The 27,528-nt window shown below is 38.2% G+C and overlaps 1 protein-coding gene across 4 annotated transcripts in view; it reads left to right on the forward strand.

The window, feature by feature from the left end:
- The window catches only part of ARK2N (arkadia (RNF111) N-terminal like PKA signaling regulator 2N), a 93,616-nt gene that overhangs the window by 50,637 nt on the left and 15,451 nt on the right, over positions 1-27,528 (forward strand). For 3 of the 4 annotated variants that reach the window (XM_062201610.1, XM_062201609.1, XM_062201611.1), the window contains exon 3: positions 18,844-19,026. The exons of the other annotated variant lie outside the window; for it this stretch is intronic. In XM_062201610.1, coding sequence (XP_062057594.1) covers positions 18,844-19,026 — 183 coding nt within the window. The remainder of the gene's footprint in view (positions 1-18,843; positions 19,027-27,528) is intronic. 4 annotated transcript variants of the gene reach the window in all.

The following is a 27,528-nucleotide window of genomic DNA, read 5'->3' on the forward strand; positions in this document are numbered from 1 at the left end:
TATTTGGGCTGTCATCTGCTGCCTCCCAGGCACATTAAGAAGAAGTAGAATTGGAGGCAGAGTCAGGATTCAATTCCAGGCATTCTCTTATGGAATGCAGGTGTCCTAAGCGCCAGCATAACCCACTACACACAGTGCGTACTCCTTAATACAGCATTTTCAGCATGTAACCAAAATGCAGTAGTCTCCCTAGAGTATATGAATTTTGGATTATTTTTAGCTAACTATAAAAAAATAAGTTCCCTAATGTTCTTTTTGGCTGTTTTTAGTGTTTGCTGTTATGAGAGTGTGAACATTTAAGGCTCTTGATCACATCCAGCCATGCTGCTTTAAAAAAGTATTTATTCTGTCCAGGAATTTTAATGTGCATGCATTATATTCTTGAGTTTTTGTTTTGTTTTATGACAGTCTTACTGATTGGATGGGAGAATTGTGTCTAGATTAATTTGCATTTCTTGCTCACTAATGAAGCTGAGAAGTCCTGTTCGGCCATTTGTATTTTTTTTTGGTAAACAATCTGTTCATGTTCTTTGCACATTTTTCCTTTTTAATTTGTGATAAGTAACTTGTTGGTGTTTTAACTATTTGGAAACTTTTTAATGTTAAGTTAGGCACTGGGGACTAATGGTAGAAGACCTCTAGCCCACATGAGGAATCCATGAAGTACAGTAATTGACCTTTTTCCTAGACTGAATATGTAATGACTCAATGGCTAGCAGCCCCATGTGCTTATTAGAAGCCTTTTGTAATCTGGTTGTGTTTTTGTAGCTATTTAAAAAACTTAGTTACCACATTAATGATAAAACATTGAGATGGAGTAATCAGGTAAAAACTGTCTATTTTTAGCCTAATGAATGCAAACTAGACAGGTAAAGTCTAGTTTATAATTTGGCTTTATGTGAGAATATTCCAGGAAGCATTTAAAATGTCTGTTCTGCCGTACTGCAGCCCTTAAATTAAGTGCACATCTTTGGGGTGTGAGCTGCGGGATCTTTCTAGAGCTGCCTTGGTTTTGACAATGAGCAGCCAGTGCTGTGAACTACTCAGGTAAGCAGTGATGTGTTAAGTCTCTCATAGTTAAAAACCCGTGTGAAACTGGTAGTTTATAAGTTATCACTGACAAGTTCTGTTACTGTGAATCAGTATCAAGTTCTAAAAAGTAGAGTTTAGTTTCTTTAAGTCATATTAGTTATAAACTATGGCATTAGATATTAACAAGCATGAGCACCTTTTACTTCATTTAAGTGATTATTTGACAAGCATGCATTGTTTAAATCTGGTTTTCTGGATGTTATAACAGCTGGATCTGAAATTTGCAAGCTTTGAAGTCTTATTGGTGGTAACCTGTAGAATCTCTCAAACAGGTATTTTTGACCAGCTTTCCCTAACTTATTATTCCCTAATTTATTATAGTAAGTGCTTAAATTAACTTTGTATATGCAAAAGCATAAACTTTGCTTTTGATATGTCTATTTTTCAAAATAGGATCTTTCTAAGTGTTAATAAAAGTACAGGTGTATTTAAGGTGAGAATATGGTCCTTGGTTTTGTTTTTAAAAATAGACTTCATTATTTAGGGCAGTTTTTAAGTTCACAGCAAAATTGAGCAAAAGATACAGAGTTCCCATATGCCCTCTGCTGCATATCCATAGTCTCCCCTACTATCAGTATCCTGCACCAGAATGTGCTTTTGTTAGAATGATGAATCTATGTTGACAAGTCCTTGGTTTGCTGTTAGGGTTCAGTCTTCTAAGTTCTGTGGGTTTTGACAAATATTTAATTGGTTCCTGTTTTTAAGGCCTCAGTGTTTCTCTGTCAGTGTGTGTTGCTGGTAGCAGCCTTTATGAGGCCACAATTTAATCTTACCCAGCATAAATGTTTTCACATCATTTTCTGAACTCAGCTTTTAGATACTCCTTTTTCTTTTTCACTGAGAAATATGTAATGTCAAAATCAAGGCAGATCAAAGTTGCCATCTGATTTCCTGTCCTATACATAAAAGTTTGAATTATACAATACTTACAATGGGGATTAAAGAAAATTTAATATTCTTTAGATTTCATGTAGTTTGTTTTTCCATGAGCTAAATAGCATCTTTTGGGGCAAAAAGCATGTCCTTGAGGAAGTCTACATGTAAACAAGACTTAAATCTTTTTTAAGGTTTTTTTTTTTTTTTTTTCTTTTTCATTTGAAAAGCAGAGTGTCAGGGAGAGGGGTGAGACATTGCTGGTTCACTCCCCAAATACCTGTAGCAAGCCAGGCCTGAGCTGAACTGGAGCCAGGAGTCAGGAGCCAGAAATTCTTGGAGTCAAGTACTTGAGTCATCATCTGCTGCCTCCTAGGTGTGTTAGCAGGAAGCTGGATTGAAAGTGTGGAGGAGCCAGGACTCAAAGTAGGCACTTGGATGTGGGATGCAAGTAGAACTTAACCTAACTCTGTGCTACAGTGCCGGCCCTTAAGGGGCTTTTTAATAAGTGAAGACAGTGTAAGGGAAGAGTAATTAGGAAAAGAAATAAGATAGAGGGAAGATGTGAGGATTTTCTTTGCTAGATGGAATTGTGCTACAAATTTTTCCGATTGCCATTTGGACGCTAAAGATGGGTGATACAACTTCTTAAAAAGTTCTTACTGTCCAGGAGAAAGACATCCATCCTTGTTACTAAGACATGGGAAATCTTTGTTTCACATCTTCATAAAAAGCCAGTATGTGATAAAAATGAACCATAATTCCAGAGACTCCATGGGGTACATACTTTAGAGCATTTATTTATTTATTTATTTTAAGATTTATTTATTTATTTGAAAGAGTTACACAGAGAGGAGAGGCAGAGAGAGAGCGAGCGAGGTCTTCCATCCGCTGGTTCACTCCCCGAATGACCACAATGGCCAGAGCTAGGAGCTTCTTCTGGTCTCCCACATGGGTGCGAGGGCCCAAGGACTTAGGCCATCTTCTACTGCTTTCCCAGGCTCTAGCAGAGAGCTGGATCGGAAGAGGAGCAGCCAGGACTTGAATTGGCACCCATGTGGGATGCTGGCACTGCGGGCAGTAGCTTTACCCGCTGTGCCACAGTGCCAACCCCTATAGAGCATTTCATAGGACGCTTCTTTATAAGACTTCTTGATATTGGGAGATGGCATAATCCCAAGATAGATTGATTTTTACCAACATTCACTTATTTAGCAAGTATTTCTTCACCTAGTATGCAAAAATCTTTCATCATGATCTACTTTGAGGAGACAGACAATTCATTATAAGCTGTCAGGTGGGGTATGTTGTGAATAATAATAAAGCAGGATATAAGTGATGAATATAAATCAAGTGGGGTAGAAAAACTGTTTTAGATAGTGTCAGCCAAGAGTGGTCTGAGCAGATCCTTGAGAATGAAGGTTTCAGTATAATTGCTTTTAGGAGAAACTCAAACCGATATGGTCTAGCCTGGTTCCTAAATTGGAATCCTATGAAACTACTCTTCTACTGGCTATTAATAGCCATATATGTGTCCACATATTTGGAAAATGCAGGGTTATGTGTAAACAGCTTATTGTGCTTTCTATAGGGAAGGATAGGATTTGTTCACAACTCTGTTTCGGTGGTGTGCCTTTTAACACCCTGCACAGACCAGTGTTTGTAAAAGCTGACTCAGAGGTATAACACAGATTCTTGTATACCTTTTATGTGATTTTCTGTAATGCTTTTTTTTCCACTTAAAATAACTTTTGATAAAAACCAGCTGAGAATTACTGTGTAATGATTTATTATAAGGCAGCTAGTAAAACAAGTGTTAAAAATTTTAAAGTGAAAGTAGTTAAAACACTGAATGACATAGTGGTTCTCAATCAAAATTGTATATTACCATGGAGCTTAAAATGAAACAAATCTCAAATGCCTTGGAGCCACCCTCGGTACCAGTCCAGGTTCTTATGTTCAGCAAAGATTGGAAACCACTTCTATAAATAAGTCAGTTGTGTAATAACAGAATACATGCTTCCAGGCAAATATATTGAAACTGTGGAAATGGTAATATTGTATTCGTCATTTTATTATTTTTCTTGGAATTCATTACTTTCGTTTGGTTAATGAATTTAGATGCTGCTTATCAATGCTGTATCTATCAGGCTGTTCTTAGCAAGGCTTAAGCCATTTTCCTGAGTAAGTATGTTTTAATAAAACTACACTTTTCTGAACTAATAATGTTTTATCAAAAGGGCTCAATGTCTTTAAAGCTGACTTCTGTCCTGCTGGGGGATCTGAAGGAATACCCAGGGGAATTCCAGGATTACTTGACAGGGGTGCTGTGTGTGATGGGAACTGCATAGGCAGTGTCCTAGAAGAGGCCATGAGCTTTTTCTGAGATGCAGAGGCAGAGAGGAGTTCTGCATATGGATGGAGACGTTAACCTTGATACTGGCGAAGAGAACAACCGGCTTTTGGATCCCAGGGGACCTAAATTGCAACTAGTTGGCCAAAGAACTTCCCCTATCATCCAGTCAGGTGCTTACATGCAGGTACCTGTTTCTCAAGTATTGCCATCAAAGCAGCCCTTTGGCCCTCTGTGACTTGAAAAATGTTGATAGTACATTAGTAGCCCTAAAGACTTAACAACAATGTTCCAGTTAACGTTGCTGAAAATGGAAATATTACAGAACCTTTTAATCTATTACAAAATTAATTGTGTTAACTGCTTTTCGGATTGCTTACGAAAGGTTTTCTTTTTGTACACTGTATTTTTTTGTGTTTTGAAAACAATACTAAGCAGTTTCTTGTTAAAAAATAGGTACTTGCCGGCGCCATGGCTCAGTTGGCTAATCCTCTGCCTGCGGCGCCGGCACCCAGGGTTCTAGTCCCAGTTGGGGCACTGGTTCTGTCCCGGTTGCTCCTCTTCCAGTCCAGCTCTCTGCTGTGGCCTGGGAAGGCAGTGGAGGATGGCCCAAGTGCTTGGGCCTTTACCCGCATGGGAGACCAGGAGGAAGCACCTGGTTCCTGGCTTCGGATCGGCGCAGCGGCCACTGGGGGGGTAAACCAACGGAAAGGAAGACCTTTCTCTCTGTCTCTCTCTCTCTCACTAACTCTGCCTGTCCAAAACAAAAACAAAAACAAAAAATAGGTACTCAAAATAGAAAGCTGTGTTAGAACATATTTAGCTTCAGTTTTGTTATGTGCGGTTGGGACATACAACCATATTTATATAATAATAGGGGTGATCCTTTCCTTTATGCTTTTTTTTTCCATGCCAGAAATAACTTGAAATTGGGAGAATTTTAGTGGAACCAAATAGGTAAATAGTTAATTCTTTGAAAAACTCTAAGCATTTGTTCTTTACCAACAATTCTTGATTCCCTTCTGATTCTGTTTGGGAAATCAACTAATTTATGCCACCATGAAGTTCCTGAATGAATGTTCTATATGAATGTTTTTATATCATTCTTCCATATGTCATTTTTTAAAAAGATTTATTTATTTGAAAGTCAAAGTTATACAGAGGGAGAAGGAGAGGCAGAGAGAGAGAGAAAAAGAGAGAGAGAGAGAGAGAGAGAGAGAGAGAGAGAGAGAGAGAGAGAGGTCTTCCATCCACTGGTTCACTCCCCAATTGGCCGCATTGGCCGGAGCTGCGTCAATCCGAAGCCAGGAGCTTCCTCCAGGTCTCCAACATGGGTGCAGGGGTCCAAGGACTTGGGTCATCTTCTGCTGTTTTCCCAGGCCATAGCAGAGAGCTGGATCGGAAGTAGAGCAGCTGAGACTCAAACCAGTGCTCATGTGTGAAGTGTGCCCATATGTGCAGTGCTAGCTTTACCTGCTACACCACAGCGCCCACCCCTCTGTATGTCATTCAAAGAATTAATTTGCTGCTTGTCTTTATGAATGCTAATATTAAATAGCACTTAAATACAGGGAGAATACATATTTTGAGTATTCACTCTGCAGTTAATTTACAAGATACTTACAAGGAAAGCAAACTAGAATGGAGTATGGTTTCAAGCACGAGAAAAATAGCACAGTAATCCTCCCTTATGTGTGAGGGATGTGATACATGCCAGGACCCTCAATGAATGAATCCAAGGGTAACACTAAACTCCATATAAACTGCCCCGAAAATGGACATACCAATGATGAACTTTAATTTATAAATTATATACAGTAAGAGATTATTAATAATAAAATAGAACAACTGGAGTAGTATACTATAATAAAAGCTTTTATGAACATTGTGACTGAAAATACCTTACCATATTGAGTTCACTCTTCCTGTGATTATGTGAGATGTTACTATATGAGATTACTTATGGTGAATGATGTAACTACATAAGGGTTATTGAGCATAAGTGCTGTGATACTGTGACAGTCAATCTGGTAACTGAGACAGCCACTGAGTGACTAATGGGCAGGTAGCATAGAGAGCATGGATATTACTGGACAAAGGGACGACTGGTATCCCAAGGGGATGGAGCCAGAGGGTGGGACACACTACTCAGAGTGGTACAAAATGTAAAGCTTACAAATTATTTCTGGAATCTTCCACTCAGTATTTTGGTCTGTGGTTGACTATGGATAAATGAAACTGAGGAAGGTAATACCATGGATGAGGGGGAACTATTGTATTTTTTCATTGCTACACAGATGGACTTTTATTTTGAGCTTTAACTGAAAGCTCAATGCCTGAGGCAAAAACCTGGCAAACATTATGCACTACAGTTTTCTGATAGCCCTCATACAATGGGTATCTGTAGAGGGAAGAGATGAAACAGTCTATTAAGATCATGTACTGAATGAGTTTTTAAATTGCAAGAGACCAAGTTTACTAGCTGTTACTAGTTTAGTTTCGTTTTCAATACAGGTTTTGTATTACCAGTTTAATTTTGTTTTCAGTTCCTGAGCTAAAAACTTAGTTATGTTAAAGGGTCCATGAAGTGTGTCGAAGGGATAAAATAACAGGATTGAAAAGTGTTGCAAAATAATGGGTGTTTTTTAATATGTGGTCTAGAGCTGGGAAATACTGGTGTTTTATCTTTTCAGGATTTGTGGTAGAATGAAAATCTTTAATAGAGATATATAAGTTTGTTAACGGTTTTAAAAATATTTTGCTTTCTACTGGCTTTATTTTTGAGGAACTGAGTTTTTTCCTTCACATTGAGGAGGGTTAATTTTACTATTTAATGAAGCTGCAGCTTTGGAAAATACCTAATTCTGTGTTTAATAAGGGGAAGGATAGATAGTATATTTGGAGACTGTTGATTTATCTTCATATTTGTCAGTAATTTTACTCATAAAAATTATCACTGCTTTTTTTTTTTTAGGGATTTATTTATTTATTTGAAAGTCAGAGTTGGAGGGAGGGTGGGAGGGGGAGAGAGAGAGAGAGAAAGAGAAAGAGAAAGAGATCTTCCATCCACTGGTTCACTCCCCGGATGGCCCAACTTCTAGGACTGGGTCAGGCCAAAGCCAGGTGCCAGGAGCTTCATCCAGGTCTCCCATGTGGGTGGAAGGGCCCCAACTACTTGGGCTTTCTTGTGCTGCCTTTTCCAGGCCATTAACAGGGAGCTGAATAAGAAGTGGAACAGCTGGGACACGAATCAGCACCTGTATGGTGCTTTACCTGCCACCCTGCAATGCCAGCCCGTTTTTTTTTTTTTTCCCCCTTTTTAAAAAAGATTTGGTACTATGTTAAAATATTTGTTACTAATAGTAATAGACTAAGCCATGTTTTTCCTTTTCTAGTTTTGAATGGAAAGATAATTGATTTTTCTTTCTTTCCCCTTTCAGAACTTGATGTATGAGAATTGGGAGTGAACTTTGGGGAAGACTTGTGAATATATTCAGTTACTGTGTTAAGAATATAAATGCACAAATATATATTGATGAAAAATTAGTATGCCACCTTCCTCTGTTGTGTAATGACTGATTTGCTGAAGTTAGTGTTTGACCAGTAGAAGGTTTGAACATGAGGCAGCTTGCAGTAAATAACGTGTTAGTTTGCTTTTTCACCATAAAGTATATAGCAGTTTAATATAACTGATGAATTTTTCTCTTAAATGATAGTTTGACACTCATAAACCACTTCAGCTAACTTTTTTTAATGTAAGTTTTATATCAGTGGTAAGAGCATGTTGGTTTTAGATGACTAATTGAATTTGACTTATAATCTTTACTTGAAGTTGAGATATTTTCAGGAAAATTTATTCTGTCTTTACCTTATTCCTGGGATTACAGATTTTTATTGGCCATGGACTTTTAGACAGAAGTATTAATTTCAGCATCTTAATCTACATTTTAATGCATGTATAAAATTCCTCAAGTACTCACAGGCTTCTTTTTTGTTTCATAATATATATTAAGCATGTCCTGAAGTACTTTTCATTTTTATGATAGAAAAGATCAATTCATCTTTTAAGAATGACAATAACTAGCAAGTTATTGCTAATACTATATTGACTGGATATATTCTAATTCTTAATACTGGATAACAAGAGCTCTGCGAACTTTTTGTTTTGCCCTAAAGAAAAAAATTTCAGTTGAATGGAATTACAGATTTTAATAATTAAAATTCAAGATAAGAGTAACATTTTGAATGTTTAAAACAAATGCTAATAATTTTGAAAAGCCTTTCTACACAATTTCGATTAAATATGTGGAAGGAGAAATTTTGGTGGAGAGAGAAGGAGCATCGTAATACCCTGATTTAATTCACAGAACGTATGCTAAAAAATTGTAGACGTCTCCTGAAATACAGTTTTACAGTCTGTGTTTTGGAAGAGTATAAGAATAGTATTTTGTAATAGGAAAAAAATACATAAATTTCCATCCTGATTTTCAGTGTCTCCTAGTTTGAAGATAATGGGTTGTTTTCTTAAGGAGCACCTTTTTTTTTTTTTTTTTAAAGATTTATTTATTTATTTGATAGGCAGAGTTAGAGACAGGCAGAGGCACAGAGACAAGAGGGTTCTTCCATTTGCTGGTTCACTCCCCAAATGGCCACAACAGCTGGAGCTAGGCCGATCCAAAGCCAGGAGTCTGGAGCCCCTTCCAGGTCTCCCACGTGGGTGCAGGGGCCCAAGGACTTGGGCCATTTTGTACTGCTTTCCCAGGCCATAGCAGAGAGCTGGGTCGGAAGTGGAGCAATTGGGACTTGAACCAGAACCCACATGGGATGCAGACACCGCAGACTGTGGCTTTGCCTGCTATGCCACAGGGCCAGCCTCCATGGAGTACTGTGTGTATGTGTGTGTGTGTGTGTGTTTGTTTGTTTTTGTTTTGATTTGACAGGTAGAGTTATAGACCGTGAGAAAGAGAGACAGAGAGAAAGTTCTTCCTTCCGTTGGTTCACTCCCCAAATGGCCGCTACGGCCGGTGCTGTGCAGATCCGAAGCCAGGAGCCAGGTGCTTCTTCCTGGTTTCCCCATGCAGGTGCAGGAACCCAAGCACTTGGGGCATCCTCCACTGTCCTCCCGGGCCACAGCAGAGTGCTGGACTGGAAGAGGAGCAACCGGGACTAGAACCCGGTGCCCATATGGGATGCCGGCGCTGCAGGCAGAGGATTAACCAAGTGAGCTATGGCGCCAGCTCCTGTTTTTTAAAATAGTTACTTTTGCTTCAGAATGACAACACTTTTTCCAGGTTGCACAATTTAAAAATTCCTCTTTTAAAATGATTTTTTTTTTTTTTTGTATTACGGACATTTAAAGTAGTATTGAGTATTTGAAGTAGTGTCCATAATTTATTTTTACTCAACTACTGTTGTGGGTTATTGTTCTTTTCCACTGAGCCAGTGTCAGTATTCCTAAGATTACAAGTACAAATAATGGTAAGTAGGAATTACTTTTGAATTATGTGTTAGCAGTTTAAATTTTTCTTTTAAAGATTTATTTATTCATTCGAGAGGCAAAGTAGAGATCTTCCATCTGCTAGTTCACTCCCCAAATGGCCACAACGGCCAGTGCTGGGCTGGTCCAAAGTGGGAGCCAGGGGCCTCCTGCAGGTCTCCTGTGCTGACACTGCAGGTGGATTTATTTATGTAAATGTATTCATTTGAAAGAGTGACAGGGAGAGATCTTCCACCCCTCTATTCACTCCCCAAATGGCTGTGATGGTGCTAGACTAGGCCAAATCCAGGAGCCAGGAACTCCATCTGGGTCTTCCATGTGAGTGGCAGGGGCCCACGTACTTGGGCCGTGTGCTACAGCTTTTCTAAGGCACATTAGCAGGGAGCTGGATCAGAAGTAGAACAGTTAGAACTTGAACTGGCGCCACAAACTGCAGCTCAACCCACTAGAATGCAGGCCTCTTACCCACTAACCTAAACACCTGCACCTGGTGGCATTGCTATGTAGTTACTGTGTAAGTGCCTAGTGGTCCTCCCTTCATTTTCCTTGAATTCCCTTAATTTTCTTGGAATTTTAACAAGGATAAGGACTGTGTCTTGTTTGGTGTTTGGATTTATATGTAGTCTATAAAAGGTTAATGCTAAAAAAAAAAATCTTCTAATTTACAGCACTAATCCAAACATGGTTGAAATGCTTTTATCTAAGAATAAAATCCCATATCTGGATTACTTGATTTTTAATATGTGTATATGGCATTTCCCTTTGTCCAATCTAGCAGGTGTTTAATATTACTCACAGCTTGTTTTCATGGGCTAGAGAATTAAGACTAAGCTGTAGACTTAGAAAAATAGTCATTCCATTTAAAAAATTACCAAGCATTGTAAAAGAACAGGGAGGGGGGTGTTAGGAAACCAATTATTGTAACTCTGTTACTGGCTGTTATGTTGATATTTCCTAGTAGTATTTCTCTCTAATTCATGCCAATTTGAGAAAATTATCCCCCACCAAAGGTAAATGTGCCTTTTGATAATCTGTTTACAGTCTTCTTTCTGTCTAGCTTGTACTAGTTCAGTGTTCTAAGACGTTACACCCTTAATCATCTTAAGGGAATTTAAGCAGCAGATTAGAATGATGTGGTCATTTGAGCCACTTATTAAACAGTAGCTTTTAATTATTATTAAATATGTGCATTATTAAAATTGACTATAACTAAAAACACAAAATTTCATTTAGAGACAACATGGTAAAATTAAAATATTAGGTTTAATATTTGGTGTAAAATTTTTTAAAATTTAGAAGTAAAATAAAGGATTCTGTTATTGGTGTACCAAGAGTAAAACTTACCTGTTTTTGTTACCAATTCAATGAATCCATTCTTAGCAATGTGTATATGTGTGTATGGGAATGCACATGCACACCCATCTTAAGAATTCTGAAATAATTCTGAATTTCATTAATATTATATTTGGCAAGTTGCTAGAGGCAGATAACTGCTGTAGTCTACAGAGATTCTAATGGATTCAGGTCATTAACACCCGTATAATAAACATTCATTGTTTCTAAAGGTATGTAAGAAAAAAGATTGCCTACAGATAAACCTAGTTTTGGTAGCCTGGCTTTTAAAAAAAATTTGGACTCTGTTTTTTTAAAGGGAACAAATTTCACATATTTTATCTATATAGTTTATATAGTGATATTTCCCACCCTACTAGCCTCCCTCATTCCCGCTCTCCCTCCTCCTTTCCTTATTTTTCTTTTAATTTTTGCAATGACATACTTAAAAAGCAAAAAGACCGTGGGTTAGTGGGAATATAGACAACAGCTATAAACAATAATTGAATAGAAAAATGACCATTCACTTGCAAACTGGATTAAAAGAATATACAAGAATCAATTTATTTCACTTACTGCTCTTATTCCTTACTATTACATAGATATAACAAAGGCATGCCTTTTGGTACAGGTATCTCTTGGTTTATATAAAATGTATTACCTAAAAATTCATCTTTAAGGAAGAAATTATGTAACTAGTCCTTTCATTGGGCAAATAAAATACCCTAAGTTGATATTACTGATAATTTTAGTTTTGATATTCAGCTAGCTTTGCTTAAAGATATAGTTACATAAAATTTACAGCAAGATGGCAGATAGGTTTAATGCTATCATCATAAATTTGTTTAGAATAGCAAATTATATAGGTAAGTGTCCTTACAAAAAGATAACCTTGCAAAGTAGTTGACACATTATATTTTATTTAGCTCTTATTTATTTCCCTCCTTTTCTTTTTTATTATTTAAATAGTACATTGAGGGCACAGTGAAGATTTTTCAGAATGCCCCATGTCAGAAAATGCAGTATAAAACAATTCCAGCAAATTCATCAAATTTATACTGAAATTTAATTATTAAATTTATTCTGTAAAACAATATTTTCAAAGAAAAGCTATTAATAGCCTCTCCAAAAATGGTGTATATGCCCTCAATCATTGTATGATAAAACATGTCATTTTAATTTGTCTAGAAGTTGTGTGAATTGTGAATAACATGAATAACTTCTGAGTTTCTATAGTTAAAATTTTTTTCATGGATTTCTGTTTTTATGTTGTCCAAAGTTTAGGAAAGTTAGTTGGAGTTGGAACCAACCTGATAGTTTACTAGTCCTGAGTCGATATTTTCATATTGTAGTAAAATAACACAACAAAACATAGGTGGCATAGAAAATGAAGGAATAATTTATGAAGTGTATTTTTTGATAATGAAGGCTTGCTTATTTTTATTATAACTTTTAAGATTTGGGAAGAATGTTATCAACTTACTGTTTTCCTTTCATTGCATTTTCTTTATATCTTTTCCCTAACTGTACATTTGAAATGTAACCTAGATAAATAAACATTTTGAAAAAGAAATGTTTCCTGTGACTCTGTTGAGGGCAGTGTTGGTGTGTTAGTGATTGATTCCCTGTCAGTTCACGTTAGGTCCTCAGTCAAGAAACCTGCTTTGCTTTAAACAAAATAGCTGGTATTAGTTTACACATAGTATAACTAAAAATTGATTTTACATACTTTTGGGATAGTTTCCAGGTTTTTAAAATTGGTATGTTGAAAAAGAAAATAAACCACTAAGCACAAAAGGGCAAGGTTCTTTCCCTTTTAAAATGGTATGTCCTACTATATCATCCTGTTAAAAATTGAGGAATTTTTATAAAATTACTATTTAGCATATTACTATTTCAGGAAGTCATCAAAAATCTAGAATGTATAAATCTTTAGCAAAGTAAGTAGATTTGAGGATGTGGTTAATATTTACCTAAATGTTTGTGCTCTTCCCAGGTGTAGGTGGTGGCAGTAGGTCATGGATTTGTCTCTGAAATAGAAAGATAAATTGTAAGGTGATTTAAGTATCCTGCTTGTGTATTTGTAGGTTCCCAAATAAACTACCTGACTTATCTTTTGAATGATTTTGCTTGATTCTAAGCCTTTAGTTAGTGGTGGAGCATTAAGTTGTGTTTCTCTTTTAACCAACTTTTCAATTCTTCTGATAATCTCAAACTTTTTAACTTTTTGATCATTTCAAAATGGCAAATGTCAGTATCAGAGAGCTTTGCTGGATGGACATTTCCTATAATATATGGACATAGTATATGGATATAAGGACAAATAATCATTAGAATTGTATTTCCATGTTGGAAACGTTGTAAAGTTTAAATCTGTAGTAATTGAAATGAGTACTGTAGAAAAAGTATCAAATGGACATTGATTCAATTTTATTTTTTAAAAATGGGTTGACTCCAGAATTTCAGTACATTTTGCTGTATTTAATTTCAATTAAATACATACATTTTTGTCTTTACTAAAACAGCTTTATGATATTCTGAAGAAACTATACACATATAGCTTTCAGTTTTCAAGGCTGTTTTTCTATATAGAGTCTTTTGTTGATGTAATTTTCTAGGAGATGTTTTGAAAATGGCTTTTCAAATTGTTCTCTGTATATTCATTTTTTATAGTTAAATATAATTCAGGCATTCTCTTTAAGGTTTTTTTTGTCACTTGTGCATGTAAATTTTCATCTTGGTCAATATTCTGGTCTGTGATGAGAGGCTCTGCTGAGATGCAGAGTCCTGTCAGCCACTCTGGAAGTGTGCTTCCTCCCTGATCCCTCATACCTACCTCATTCCTTTACCTGGCCACCACGCATGCGTGCCCGGTTAGGTCCCTTGGTGTGGTAATTTCTACCAGCTGAGCTATCGAAGGATACTAACTAGCGTGGTAATTTCTAAGAACCCTTCTTTCAGATGAACATTTTTTGAGTCTCTCTGAATTGAAGCTTTGTCTTTTTTTTTTTTTTTTTTTTTTGACAGGCAGAGTGGACAGTGAGAGAGAGAGACAGAGAAAGGTCTTCCTTTTGCCATTGGTTCACTCTCCAATGGCCCCCACGGCCAGTGCATCGCGCTGATCTGAAGCCAGGAGCCAGGTGCTTCTCCTGGTCTCCCATGCGGGTGCAGGGCCCAAAGACTTGGGCCACCTCCACTGCACTCCCAGGCCACAGTAGAGAGCTGGCCTGGAAGAGGGACAACCGGGACAGAATCCGGCGCCCCGACCGGGACTAGAACCTGGGGTGCCGGCGCCTCAGGCAGAGGATTAGCCTATTGAGCCGCGGTGCCAGCCAAAGCTTTGTCTTGATGTTAGGTAGAAATGCTGTTGGATCTAGGGGCCCTTTGGCAGCAACAACATAAAATTTTTCTTCCTAGCGAGAAGGTTGGAGAAACCAAGTATGGCAGGTAGGAAAGAAGGCATTTCCTCTGGGCTTTGTCAGACATTACGGTGGCCTTATACAGGGGGTCAAAGGGTCAATCCTTAAATAGTCCATTACCTACCTTTCTTTGGGCCTAACACTTTTCAATATAGAGGGAAGGAGAAGTGGTGTTTTCAGGTTTCTCTGGAATACAAAATGAATTCCTGTTTCGTTGGTTCTGACTTCATAAAGAGACTTGACAACATTTGTGTCAGTGGAAGTACTCTATTGGCAAGTATGATGCTAAATACGGACTGATCCAGAAATGATTTCTATTAGGCTTTGAAGCATTTTTATCTGAATACATACAAGCTAACATTTCACTTCCAAGAAAAATATAAAAGCCAGATCTGAATGATTTCATTTAACTATTAATTTCACAAAACATTTGCTTAACAGGTTGGGTTCATCTATGACAATATAAGACCAACCCCGGCAGTGATGTTTCCTCAAAGCTTCTTGCATGCAGGCTGTGTCCAACAAAGTGTACATGCAAGGGCAAGAAGCAGGCAAGTGCTAATTATAATCGGAAGGTGACGCAGAGGACCAGCACTTAAACTGCTGTGTTCTGTGTTACATCTTCTTTAACCTTCACCATAGCCCTGTGAAGAAACCCAGGAGTGAAATAAATTTGTTCGAGCTTGGTAGTTAAGAGGGAGCGGGCAGGGCTTTCACCTGTGTGTCTGCTGCCAAAAATCTTTACTTCCTGCGCTTCTCCCAATCCCCTCTGTATATTCCTTTTTCCCTCAACAATGAGATCAACTGTAGATTATTCTTATTCCACGTAATTAGAACTGAAATTTCTCAGCTGTGAAATATGAATGGTAAAGTATGCAGAATTTAAAAATTCTGTGCTTCTGGTTGTCAGATTTGAGAAGAGGAGTTAATCATGGATAAACACAGTAAAGGAAAAGTTAGGTTTTGTTTTTCTTTGTTTTTGTGGTTCAGATTTTTTTCTGAGACTTAGAACATATTTGGAAAGGAAGCATTCATAGAATTAAACACTTGATGGCAATATTGCCAAAGGCTTAAGATCATAAAAAGGTGTCTTCACTGTGTCTGGAATGTGTGATGATGACACAGATAATGTGGGGTCTTCAAAAACTTACAGGAAATGCATGTCATGAAAAGTATGCTTGGATTTCAAATTTTTTTGCACCAAAATAAACAATTGTTCACAAACCTTTTGAAGTACCTTATACATCTGTATTTTGGTGTTTGAAAAGTTAGAATCTATTTGTATAGGAGATTAATGAGAGGGCACACACCTACTTACAGCATACAATGGATGAGTTCATGTTCTTAAAGGAAAACTAACTGGTGGATTGCTTCACTCTCTTTTCTTGCCTTGTAATTGTAACAGCAAAAATATCAAGATTTTAATCAATTGGAGAGATAGCACCTGTATTAACCAAAAATTGAGTATTCACTGTTTCGTTTACCTTTATAGAGATGTACTTTTACTGATTGTAGAAAAACTAGTAAATTCATTATTATATACTTAGAGCTTTAAGGTTTTAACAGACACCAGAATAGGCAGATGGGAGCATGTGATAAGATACCTTTAGTATTGTAAGCATGGAATGTGCTTATGCTAATGACTAAATCTCAGATTGGAAATGTTTCCATGAACAACTATTTGAAGTGACTATTTTGATTTATTGAAATCAAAACTCTGTTTGTTTTAGCAGCATAGAGGAACAGTAAGTGAGGAGAAGGGAAGATTCCCTGTGTTTTCCTATTCTGTAATGATGGGCATTATCAGATAACTACTCCTGGTTGAATTTTCTAGCCCATTTTCAGCAGTCTCCATTTTTTTCTCTTTATTTCTTTTAAAAAGCAGCAGAAGTTACTGTAGTTCCTTACCTATTCCTAATTTTGGGCATCAGGAATCATATTTTTAAAATATCACAAATTTTCACCATCACTTAGCTAATATTCATGTAGTGAATATTAGACTGCTTTAAACATCTTCTTTAACCTTGGTTTGCTAATTATAGGTGTAAGATGGTCTTGGAGTGCGAGTTCCTTGACTGTAGTTAGGGATATTAGAAAGGCAACCTTTCCATTACCTTACTGAAATTTGTATAGTATTGACTTGTCATCATTTGAGTATATTGGAAATTAAAAGTAACAGTGATCATAATTTATTTTAACTGTTAAGTATAATTAAAATATGAAAATTGTACTCTTTGTTTATGATGAATACTAAATTTAAGCTAAGTTATAAGGTGTGCTGTTTGGAAATATGGAAGATACAAGAATGAAGCCAGATAACAAGTTTGTGCTTGTATTTCCTACTGATGAAGACTTTCAGACAAGTTATTTCTATGGGTAGGTGATGTCGCTCTGCATGTATATATATACATATATATACACACCTATACTTTTTGCATGATTATACATGTAGGAGTGGTACAATTTTGACTTGACTGTTGACCTGTTGCCTTAATTTGGGGTGGGGGTGATGTGAGAGCAGGAAGCTTTGAACAGCTTTAATGATACAAATTTTAAAATCAGTTGCCAAAATAATGTACTGCAAACATCTGAAAAAGCTTTTTTTAAAAAAATAGAACATGTGGTCAAATAGTCAATATTGTACTTGGCCCTCATATCTTCTGCACCCTAGTATTTGGACATCACACAGTATCTTGGTTCCATAATAATCATTTTGAACTCTGACGAGAACTCCATAGACTGCAGCTTTCTTTTCTCTTCAGAAAAGAAAAACCCCAAATATAACCAATATTTTGCTGTTTGAACTAAAATTCGTTACCAGCTGATACTAAGGCCACACCGTTGAATATTTGACTCACCCTTTTAAAGGAATTGGAAATTATTTTTTGAGTAAGCTAAAATTGTCATGATCGTCAGAATTTCATATTGTGACATGTCTGTTTTTTATACAGTGGCACTTATTTGCTTTTATGTTTGGTCATTTTTTTTTTTAAATGTTGCTATGTAAACCTATGGTTTGGGAACTTAATTTTAAGGGATTAATATCCCAAGTGTGTTCCATGTTTTTGTTCAGTGACAGTTTACACAATGGATGTTTGTATTATTACAGTACTCCCTCATTGTAGTATAGTTTTATGATTCATTGGCATATGTATTCCACCGTAGTCAAGAGTTTCATAAAATAGGTGTATTTATTCATTTATTGAATGATATAAAAAATTTTATGGAAGTAAATGGTTTGCTTGCACTTCATAAATAGTTCTTGAGAGAGAAACAGCATTTCTTTATTTCTGCTTTGTTCTAAAATGGGGATAGTAGAGGGATTTCTTACTTATGCAAACTTTATTTTTGCTTTTTGCTGTTAACGTTAGAAAAAGTTAGCATTTAGCATTTTAAAGCATGTATCTACTCTACAAGCATGAATATTGAGTTACTTCAGCATGAATTGCTGCAGTGTAATTAGTTTGGGACTCAGCTGTCATTTTCAGCTAGTTAGTATGATTTGGGATCTCTTGTTTTTCCAGCAGGAACTTTAGTAGCTTCCTCTAAAATCACTTGTAAGATTGCATATCATTTCCTTGGAGTGTGAGCTGGTTGTCTTTCTCAGCGAAAAGAAAATATAAATATCCCTCACAAGACCTCTAAAGCAAAATCCTGAAAATGGATTTTGTGAGTCTTATTTTTTTAGCAGAATAAAAACACATAACATCTCTGTTATTATAAAAGGGCTTTACTGCCAATAGATGTTAGTCTAGTAGAGCGCCAGTGCTAGCTTTTTTTTTTTTTTTTTTTTTTTTTTTTTGGAGTAAGTAGGAAAATACACAGATGTGTCATTTTCTTCTCTGAATTTGTTAGGGACTTTCAGTATTAGCTACCAAGAGAAAGAACTAGATTCATTCCCTTAACAAATATAAATTGAGTCTTGATGTTTGCATCAGTTTTTGCCAGTTTCACTTTGAGGAGTCATCATCCCCTTTTTCTAAACTCTGTTGTTCCTTAGGAGTGTGATGGGAATTCATTGAAACACTGTTCAGTATAGTCTTGTCTTCTGTTCTTCATCACACTACTTTCCTCCCAAAATGTGTCCCTCATCTCTGTAAGCTTGGGTTATCTTTTCCACTTTCACACATTATGTAAAAATATTAAATGTATAGCTTTTCTGATCAGAAAGGATGCTACGGTAAAGGGCAGTTGGCATTTAGAGGGCTTTTTTCGTTTCAGAACTATTTTTTCACCCCACAAGTTAGATACCAGTGTACATTTTCTTTCCTCCCTAGATGGACCTCCAGTTGTAGCTCATTATGATATATCTGACACCAGCTCTGACCCAGAAGTGGTAAATGTGGACAATTTATTGGCGGCTGCAGTAGTTCAAGAGCACACTAATTCTGTAGGCGGCCAGGACACAGGAGCTACCTGGAGGACCAGCGGGCTTCTAGAAGAGCTGAATGCAGAGGCAGGTTGGTCTCCCCCACCCCCTTCTCTGATGATGTGATGTGCATGTATCCTGGCAGCTGTTTTCCTTGTAGAGGACCCTGCTGATGAGAGCAGGGCATGCCGGAGACATCTGGCAGCGAATGATTGTGACTATCCAAGCTGCCATTTATAACTGAAAAGAGTTGGGTAGCATGTCTTCCATCTAATCAGAAGGAAGCAAAAATGCGACGATAATTGTAGGCATCTGTAGATTTCAGTAGTAAGATTTCTTGGGTTAAAAATGCCCAGCGTGCAAAAAATACTCAGATACTCACATATTTTTTGGGCAGCTCTTTCCCTCACTTAATTCTGGATAAGCAGCTTTGCAGCTTGGGTAGGGAACTGTTGAGACAACCCCGGTGGGGCTGTTTCTGTGCAGCGCTGCAGCTGTTTCTTCTGCTTCTTGGTGTGGAGTGTTCCTGTCAGTTCTCTTGAGTAGTATCATTTATCTTTTCTAACCCTTTTGTTTCAGTTTCTGACTGCTATCTCAGGAAAAAAAAAAAAAAAACCCTTTCTCTATCTTGCTTTATGTATCTCGGCTCTGTGATTGTTAGCAGTGATAATTCTGCCTTAAAATACCCACTACTATTATTATTATTTTAAAGATTTATTTATTTATTTGAAAGAGTTAGAGAAGGAGAGGCAGGAGGAGGAGAGAGAGGGAGGGAGGGAGGGGGGTAAAGAGAGAGAAGGAGAGTGAGAGAGGTGTTCCATCTGCTGGTCCACTCTCCAACTGGCTGCAACGGCTGTAGCTGTGCCAGGAGCTTATTCCGGGTCTCCCACATGGGTGCAGGGGCTCAAGGACTCAGATCACCTTCCACTGCTTTCCCAGGCCATAGCAGAGAACTGGGTAGGAAGTGGAGCAGCCGAGACTTGAACTGGCACCCATATGGGATGCCAGCACTATTATTTTTGAAAACCTTTCACAGTGCCCCAAGATCTTCTTCAGTATCTTCCACAAAACTCAGCATTCTGTCTACTTTGTTTACTTTTAAATTTTTATTTATTTGAGAAGCAGAAAAATAAATAAAGTACCCCCATCTGCTGTTCACTCCTCAAATGCCTACAATGGCTGGGACTAGGTCTGGGCTGGAGTCGGGAGTTGTGAACTGTTCCAGGTCTCCCATGTGGGTGGCAGGAATCTAGTCACTTGAGCCATCCCTGCTGCCTCCCAGGCTCTGCATTAGCCAGAAGCTGGGGTGCAGACATCTTAACTGCTAGGCCAAATGCCTGCCCCATTCTTTCTGGTTTAAATATTTTAAGAAAAGTACTGAAGTTTACATTTATGAGAAGAAAGGGAGTGGATTGAGAGAGAGGCTGTTATGTAGTATATATTTTCTTACTTTGATAAAAGTAAGAAGAGTTACAGTTTTCTAGTTAAATTAGACATGCTTTGATTTTATGAAAATCTAGTAATTGAGTCACTATCCAAAATATTTTTATGGATAATGAGTTTTATATTACAAAATATTCTAATTTAGAACTTTTTATATTGAGGCAGAGCTCAACTAGTTATTGTCCTGAATTCTTCCTTTTAGAAACTTTGATTAAAACTAAACAAAAGTAACTTATTTGTTGACCTTCTACTACATTTGTGGTGGCTAGTTTTGGAACAAGACCTGACTTTGGTTTTGGCTGTGTTTTGATTGCTGACTGCCTGTTTGACCTTGGACCAGATGTTTCCCCTCTGTACTTCAGTTTTTGTGTGTAAATCCTTGCTTTGCCCAACAAGGATCTTTCAAGGATTTATTAATACTATCATAAGTGCTTTGAAAGAAATAAAAATGATAGCAGAGTAGTGTTTGACCACATTTTGTACAATATGTGTTTCTAAGTTATGCAGTTTGTTCTGTGTATGTGATGGTTTATCTGTTTCTTTGTCCGTTGTCAATTATCATTTCTCTTCCCTTAATCTTATCATTAAATATAGAGCTCTTGATGGTACATTATTTTGGTAAAAAGGAATGATTACCAGTGCCTTATTCTTCATATGGAGAATTCTTGTTAATAGCCTGAACCATATCGAATTGTCTTTTTGACATACAGCAGACAGTTTCATATGAGTCAATCTAATGGTGCAATGTTTGAGGTCTTAAAGTTAACCAGCACAGTGGAGAACATTGCATTTTCAGATTTAAGTATAGTTATCCCTCACTTCCCAGGGTCACCCCATTTACTGCACCATGGATACCAAACTTTGTGCATGCCCAGGTTCCTTGAATAATGCAGTAGTCCTCTTACGTGCTTTCAATTATCTGTAGATTATTTATAAAACCCATTACAGTGTAAATAATATGCAAATAAGTTATTGCTGTCCATGTTTTATCCATGTTTAAAGTGAAGATCTAATTTTTTTTCCAGATTATTTCTGATTCATGACCATTTGGGTCCTCTGATGTAGATCCGTGAATATGGAGGACCAACTATAATTGTCACTCAATTAGTTAAAACATCAAACATAGGCACCTGCCATCATTCTTAGGAAATAAAACCTTCAAAAGTGTAGGAGATGAGAAACACCAGTGTTTTCAACTTTGTTACCCTTCCTTTCCCCCCTCCACCCTAAATTTGGTATTTAATGTTTGGTATTCCTATGTATTTCTTTATATAGTTTTATTACATTTGTTATGTATCTGTAAAAAGGTATGCTTTAAAACTGATTGGTATGACATTGAAGGTAATCATTTTTGGATCTTTTTTAGTTCAACATTTTGTGAACGTTAAATATGGTCCTAGATCATTCATTTTGCACTGTTACTTAGCACTCATTTGCTCATTTTCTGGATCTTTAAGGTGATGTTTTAAATAAGTTATTAACATTTTTGTACATTTGGTATATGTGTGTACGATTCCTCTGTATAATATACAGAGATGGAATGTGTGCATATTGGGCCATAAATTCTGTGTAAAGTCCATATATAATAGGGTATAGTCATGCATCAGCTCCCAGGACCTTTTCTTCTGCATTCTTCCATTGATTGGCTGTTTCAGAATCATTTTTTGTCTGACTCTGACAACACAGGCATGTGGATAGTAAAACTTAATGTACTTCAGTCTTGATAAAATTTATCATAGTGGGAACACATCTTGTGAATCTGAATATACTTGCAGTATCACAACAAAATGCTTGATTTTGATTGCCAGTTTATAGTAAAAAGACCTTGACTTAATGGTATCAGTCCGATGATCATTCATGTGGTTTAAAATAAGTTAGATGTTCTGACAGGTAATCTGGATCCCTCTCTTCTCTGCAGCAGAGCAGGAGCCCAGTCCCTAAACACTGTTAGGGAATTCGCTTTAATCACTGTCAGCATCTGGATCCACAGCCTCCTGACTGTTTGGGATCATCTGCATAACAGTGGAGGTGGAGGAGCTTGCCTCTTTTCCGAGGAATTAGACAATGTCCTTGTATCCAAAATAGTAGTCCCTAATTTGTTTTAGTTTTACCCTAGGCGAAAGAGTTGAGTCACAAGCAGGTTAACAGGCTATGTTGAAATCTAGGAAACTACCGGTCAACAAGACTTCTGTTTTCTGTTTCAACTCTTGACCTGTATTTCCTTTTCCTTCATGCTAGAGTTGAACATTTGTAGGGTGGTTTTGAACGAGTAGCCATAGTAAACTATGACCTCAGGTAAATTATGGAAAGCCTCAGTTTTCTGTATCTACAAAACTAAAATCATACTAGTAGCACCTGCTACAGTATTTCTTAAACTTTGAATATAGAAAACTATCCAGGCGCTTATAAAAATTCAGGGTCCAAGGATTCTTCCTGAAGATTCTGTAAGTAGATCTGAAGTGGGATCTTCAAATCTCTTTTTAATAATAACCCCCTCCCGCACACTTCTTGTATGTACCTTGTTTAGGAAATATTTGAAGGTGGTTTAATTGTTGTTAACTGGTAGTAATTGCTCACTGTAAAATTACAGATGTAATTGGGACTACAAGAAGTAGAATTCTTGTGTGGGAAGCTTGTGATTGAGATTAACAGAGTTTAGATTTGTTTTCCTGAGGAATAATAAATTCTATACGTATCTGATTTTTTTCTCCATCAGCCTTCTTTTCAAGAAGGTAGGCTCTGAGCATTTTCCCTAGATTTTATAATAGGGAGGGAAATCTTGATTTGTTGTTATAACACAAGCATGGTAGCACTGCAGACAGACAAATCTTGGGTTTCCTGTTCCTTGTGTGAGGCTTTTTATAGTCCGACCCCAGGGGCCATGCTTCTGTTATTGGCTCTTTTAAGACTGTCAGTCTTGTGAAGGAGATGATGTTTGGTCATATACATCTTATTTACCTGTTGTAAGAGTTGAGATTTCTGATCTCCTATTGGTACTTTTCTAGTAAGAATGTTATAGACAATTTTAAAGAGCTAAACAAAGTAATAATGTGTTTGTTTTTAAAGCTAAGTGTGTAGAGTTCAGATCTTAGTCTTTTTTTACACCTAGCATGCCACTGTCATCCAGTATGTAATACTTTCATTCAGTGTGCTGCAAAGAGGCTCAGGCATCCTTCTCCTGATTTACAGTTTAGAAAGTAGCTACATTATTTCATTTAAAGTCCAAAAAAAAAAAAAAAAAGAAATCTTTTGCCATGATAACTCAGTTACTACTTTCTGTATGTGGCTACGTTGGTAACTGATTCAGATTTACTTATGTGTTGAAAAGGTCTGTAGTGGGAGGACAAAATTTAGAATTTTCTCCAGATGAAAGAAGTTATCTTTCTAAAGATCTACACAGGCAAAGACCTACACACACAGAGACAGCCAGCTGTCGCAATAGCTAAATATAGTGCCCTGCTTTATTTTCAGCTTAATATATGGTAATTGAGGTATTTAATTTTTCTCTGCAGTGCTTGTTCTTAGAACTGGAAAAGGTTATTACCACTGACAGTATTTGAAGAACCTGGTGGCATCTTTGACTCTTATGTAGGCTCTAGGGTGTTCTGCGGTTGAATTCCTGAGGTCATGGAGGGGTTGGGGTGGAGCAGAGCAGGCTCCAAGGCCAGAGAATGTCAGGCTGTGCGCAGGAGCTCCCAAAGGAATGCTGGTAGGCTGAAGATGGCAACATGAGAGTAAAGGGCTAATTGTCCTGGCGTGGAAGAGGAGGGACAGAGGCATTTCCCGAATGCCTTTGGTGGGTCCTATGCAGCATGGCTGCCCATGGACTGCTGTGGGTCCCAGCTGGCTTGTTACAGTGTGGCCAGTTTTATCTGATGACTCTGACGAGAAATGTGGCAAAAACCACACACCATTACTCTAGAGGTTCTTAACAGTAGCCAGGAAGTTTGTATTTAGCACCCAGTCACTTCCTTATGTCCCTGTTGACCCTGGTACTGATTAAATTTTCTAAAAGATTTATTTACTTACTTACTTATTTTTGAAAGGAAGAGAGAGAGGGAGAGGGAAAGATTACCATCTGCTAGTTCACTCGGCCACAGTGACCAGGGCTGGGCCAGGCCAGGAGCCAGGAACTTCATCCTGGTCTCCCATGTGGGTGCAGGAACCCAAGGGTGGTGCAGGGGCCAAAGGATGCTTTCCCAGGTGCATTAGCAGGGAGCTGGATCTGAAGTGGAGCAGACTTGAATTGGTGCATGTATGGGATGCTGGCGCTACAGGTGGTAGCTTAATGCGCTGCTCCCTGTACATGCACACACACCCCTTTCTCTCAAATCCATATCTCCTTTTCCTCCATAGCTAATCTTAAAATTTGCCTGTTGCTCCTTCCCTCCCATTATCCTTCCGCTTGCCTGGCTACACTGGTTTCAGCCCATCACTGCTCTGATGCTCCCTTTGCCAAGCTTACCCACGGTCATCTTACGCTTGATTCTAGTGGACACCACTTGCACTGTCTTATCTGAGCCCTCATTTGGGCACTGTTAAACACCTTCCCTAGAAATCCTCTTTGGTGTCCATGATTTCACGTCTTTGGGCTTTCTTTCTACCTCTGGCTTTCCTTTGAGGGCTTCCCTTTCCCTACCCATATCTTCATTACTGGTGTTCCTCGGGCTTCTCCTCTGGGCCCCTTTCCCTCTCCATGACCTTTATCTTCCCACCTGTTGCAGAGGAGTTACCAAGTCCTTATTTCTTCTTTTGAGCCCCGAAGTGAGATTTAGAACAGTGCCACTGACTATAGACCATGGGACAGCTCAAGGGCACATTGTTGCCATATCCAGAGCAGCCACCCTCAGCTTTCATTAGCACCTTGAGCAGCTCTGTGACTCTGTCCAGTTGCCCCTCAGAAACCTAAGCCTCGTTCTTGACTTCCTATGTTCCTTCTTTTGCCTGGTTCCCCCCACCCTGTTACCAACCTTCCATGCCCACACAGAGTATTTTCCATTTTCTTCCTTTCCTGATTTAGCTAGTCATTTCTCACCAAGCAACTGCAGCAGTCTAACCAGTCCTTGCTTCCAGTTTCCTGTGCTGCCCTTAGATTCTTTTCTGTGCTCGAGAAGAAATTTTTGTTTTAAGCTTTAGTTATTTATTTTGAAAGAGTTACAGAGAGATCTTCCATCTGCTGGCTCACTCCCCATATGGCTGCAAAGGCCAGAGCTGAGCCAGGAGCTTCTTCCGGGTCTCCCACATGGGCACAGGGACCCATGTACTTCCACTGCTTTCCCAGGCCATAGCAGAGCTGGGTCAGAAGAGGAGCAGCCGGGACTTGAACCAGTGCTCATATGGGATGCCGTCACTGCAGGCGGAAGCTTAGCCCACCGTGCCACAGCATCGGCTCCAGGAAATTCTTAAAAATGCAGAACTAGGTCATGTCACTCACTGCTGTGCAGAAATCTTTGGTGGCTTCCAGCTTTTCAAGGTCAAGCCTAGACTCTTTACCATGACCTGACCTCTGCGGATTCTGACGGCCTTGGTTCTCAGTACTCTTTTTTTTTTTTTTTTTTTTACTACCCCAACTCTGACCAAGAGGCCACAAGATGTTCCTTAAGCTATTTCTGCTCACCTGTGCCCACTCGTTCCTGGGAACTCAGCTTCCTTAATCACCCTCAAGTTTGGGGATTGTACCTATTCTTTTTCCAGGCTCTTCAAAAAGTCCATGGAAAAATGTGTGTTCTGGAAAACTATGAATTTCAAAAACATTTTGCTACAAAATAAATTTACCTTTCAATTCTGTTTTCTATGAACTGTTTGAAGTACACCCCCCCCCCCTTTTTTTTTTTGACAGGCAGAATTAGAGACAGTGAGAAAGAGAGAGAGAGAGAGAGAAAGTGAGAAAGGTCTTCACCCCCCAAATGGCCACTATGGCCGGCGTGCTGCGCCGATCCAAAGCCAGGAGCCAGGTGCTTCTCCTGGTCTTCCAAGCGGGTGCAGGGCCCAAGCACTTGGGCCACCTCCACTGCCTTCCCAGGCCACAGCAGAGAGCTGGACTGGAAGAGGATCAACCAGAACAGAACCCAGCACCCCAACCGGGACTAGAACCTGGGGTAACCGCGCCGCAGGCGGAGGATTAGCCTAGTGAGCCACGGCGCCGGCCTGAAGTACCCTTAAACTTCCCTATCAGTGCTTTTCTGGTCATTATGCAGTGTGCTGCTTTTTATATTCGCCTGAATATATGGCATGTTGAAGGTAGAGCTGGTTGCCTTGTTCCCCATTGTGTTCCTAGCACGCAGCATAATACATAGCAATTATAAAGAAGTATTTATTGTAGGAAGTAACAGATGAAGTAAACAGGACTGCTTGAGTTACTGAATATGGACAGATTGAAGATTTGAAGAAAGACTATCAATTTGTATTCCTCCTTAGTGGTACAATTGGGATAATACATATAATAGACCTAATTGGATTTAACCAAAACAAGGTATAGACGGGCAGAGCAAGAGTCTAGGTTTACCAGATGCAGACTTAACCAAGTTCTGTTTAAGAAACTGCCCAAGATTTAACAAGGCGGGGCTTTGTCTGGTGCCCACTGATGAGGCCAACCACGAGTCTGGATTACAGAGCCAGGCAGACTGCAATATAATCTCAATTACTAGTTGTGTCTAGAAACCATTTTAAGCCTTTTAATTTTCTGTTTTCTCATGTGCATCATTTTCGATTGAAGGAGAAAGGTAAAGATGATAGTTATGAAAAAGATACATGAATCGTATTCAGATTTGAGTACTTTTCACAGCTTACCCAACATGTATGTGCTGGTATTTTCACTGTTACGTGTGATACTTTGTTATGCTCGTTTGCATTTTCCCACGTTTCTCCATAGGACTACAGTAAATACCTTTGAATGTCATAATATTTTGCCTCTTTCAGGTCTTTTCCCTTAGATAAAATTCTCAGCAATGAGTTTATAGTGTTAAAGGGTATAACAATGATCGTTTGCTTTGAGACTATATTTAATGTTTCCTGTAAAACTTGACTGAAGCCTGGGGTAGGATTTCTCTGACCTTGAAGCATTGGAGTGAAAGAAGCATGGATCAGGGAGAGCTGTGTGTGTAAAATTTAATTTTCATTATATTGGTTTAGCTTATATGAGGTGTCTTCC

Source organism: Lepus europaeus, chromosome 9 (assembly GCF_033115175.1).
Source record: "Lepus europaeus isolate LE1 chromosome 9, mLepTim1.pri, whole genome shotgun sequence".
Taxonomy (NCBI): Eukaryota; Metazoa; Chordata; class Mammalia; order Lagomorpha; family Leporidae; genus Lepus; species Lepus europaeus.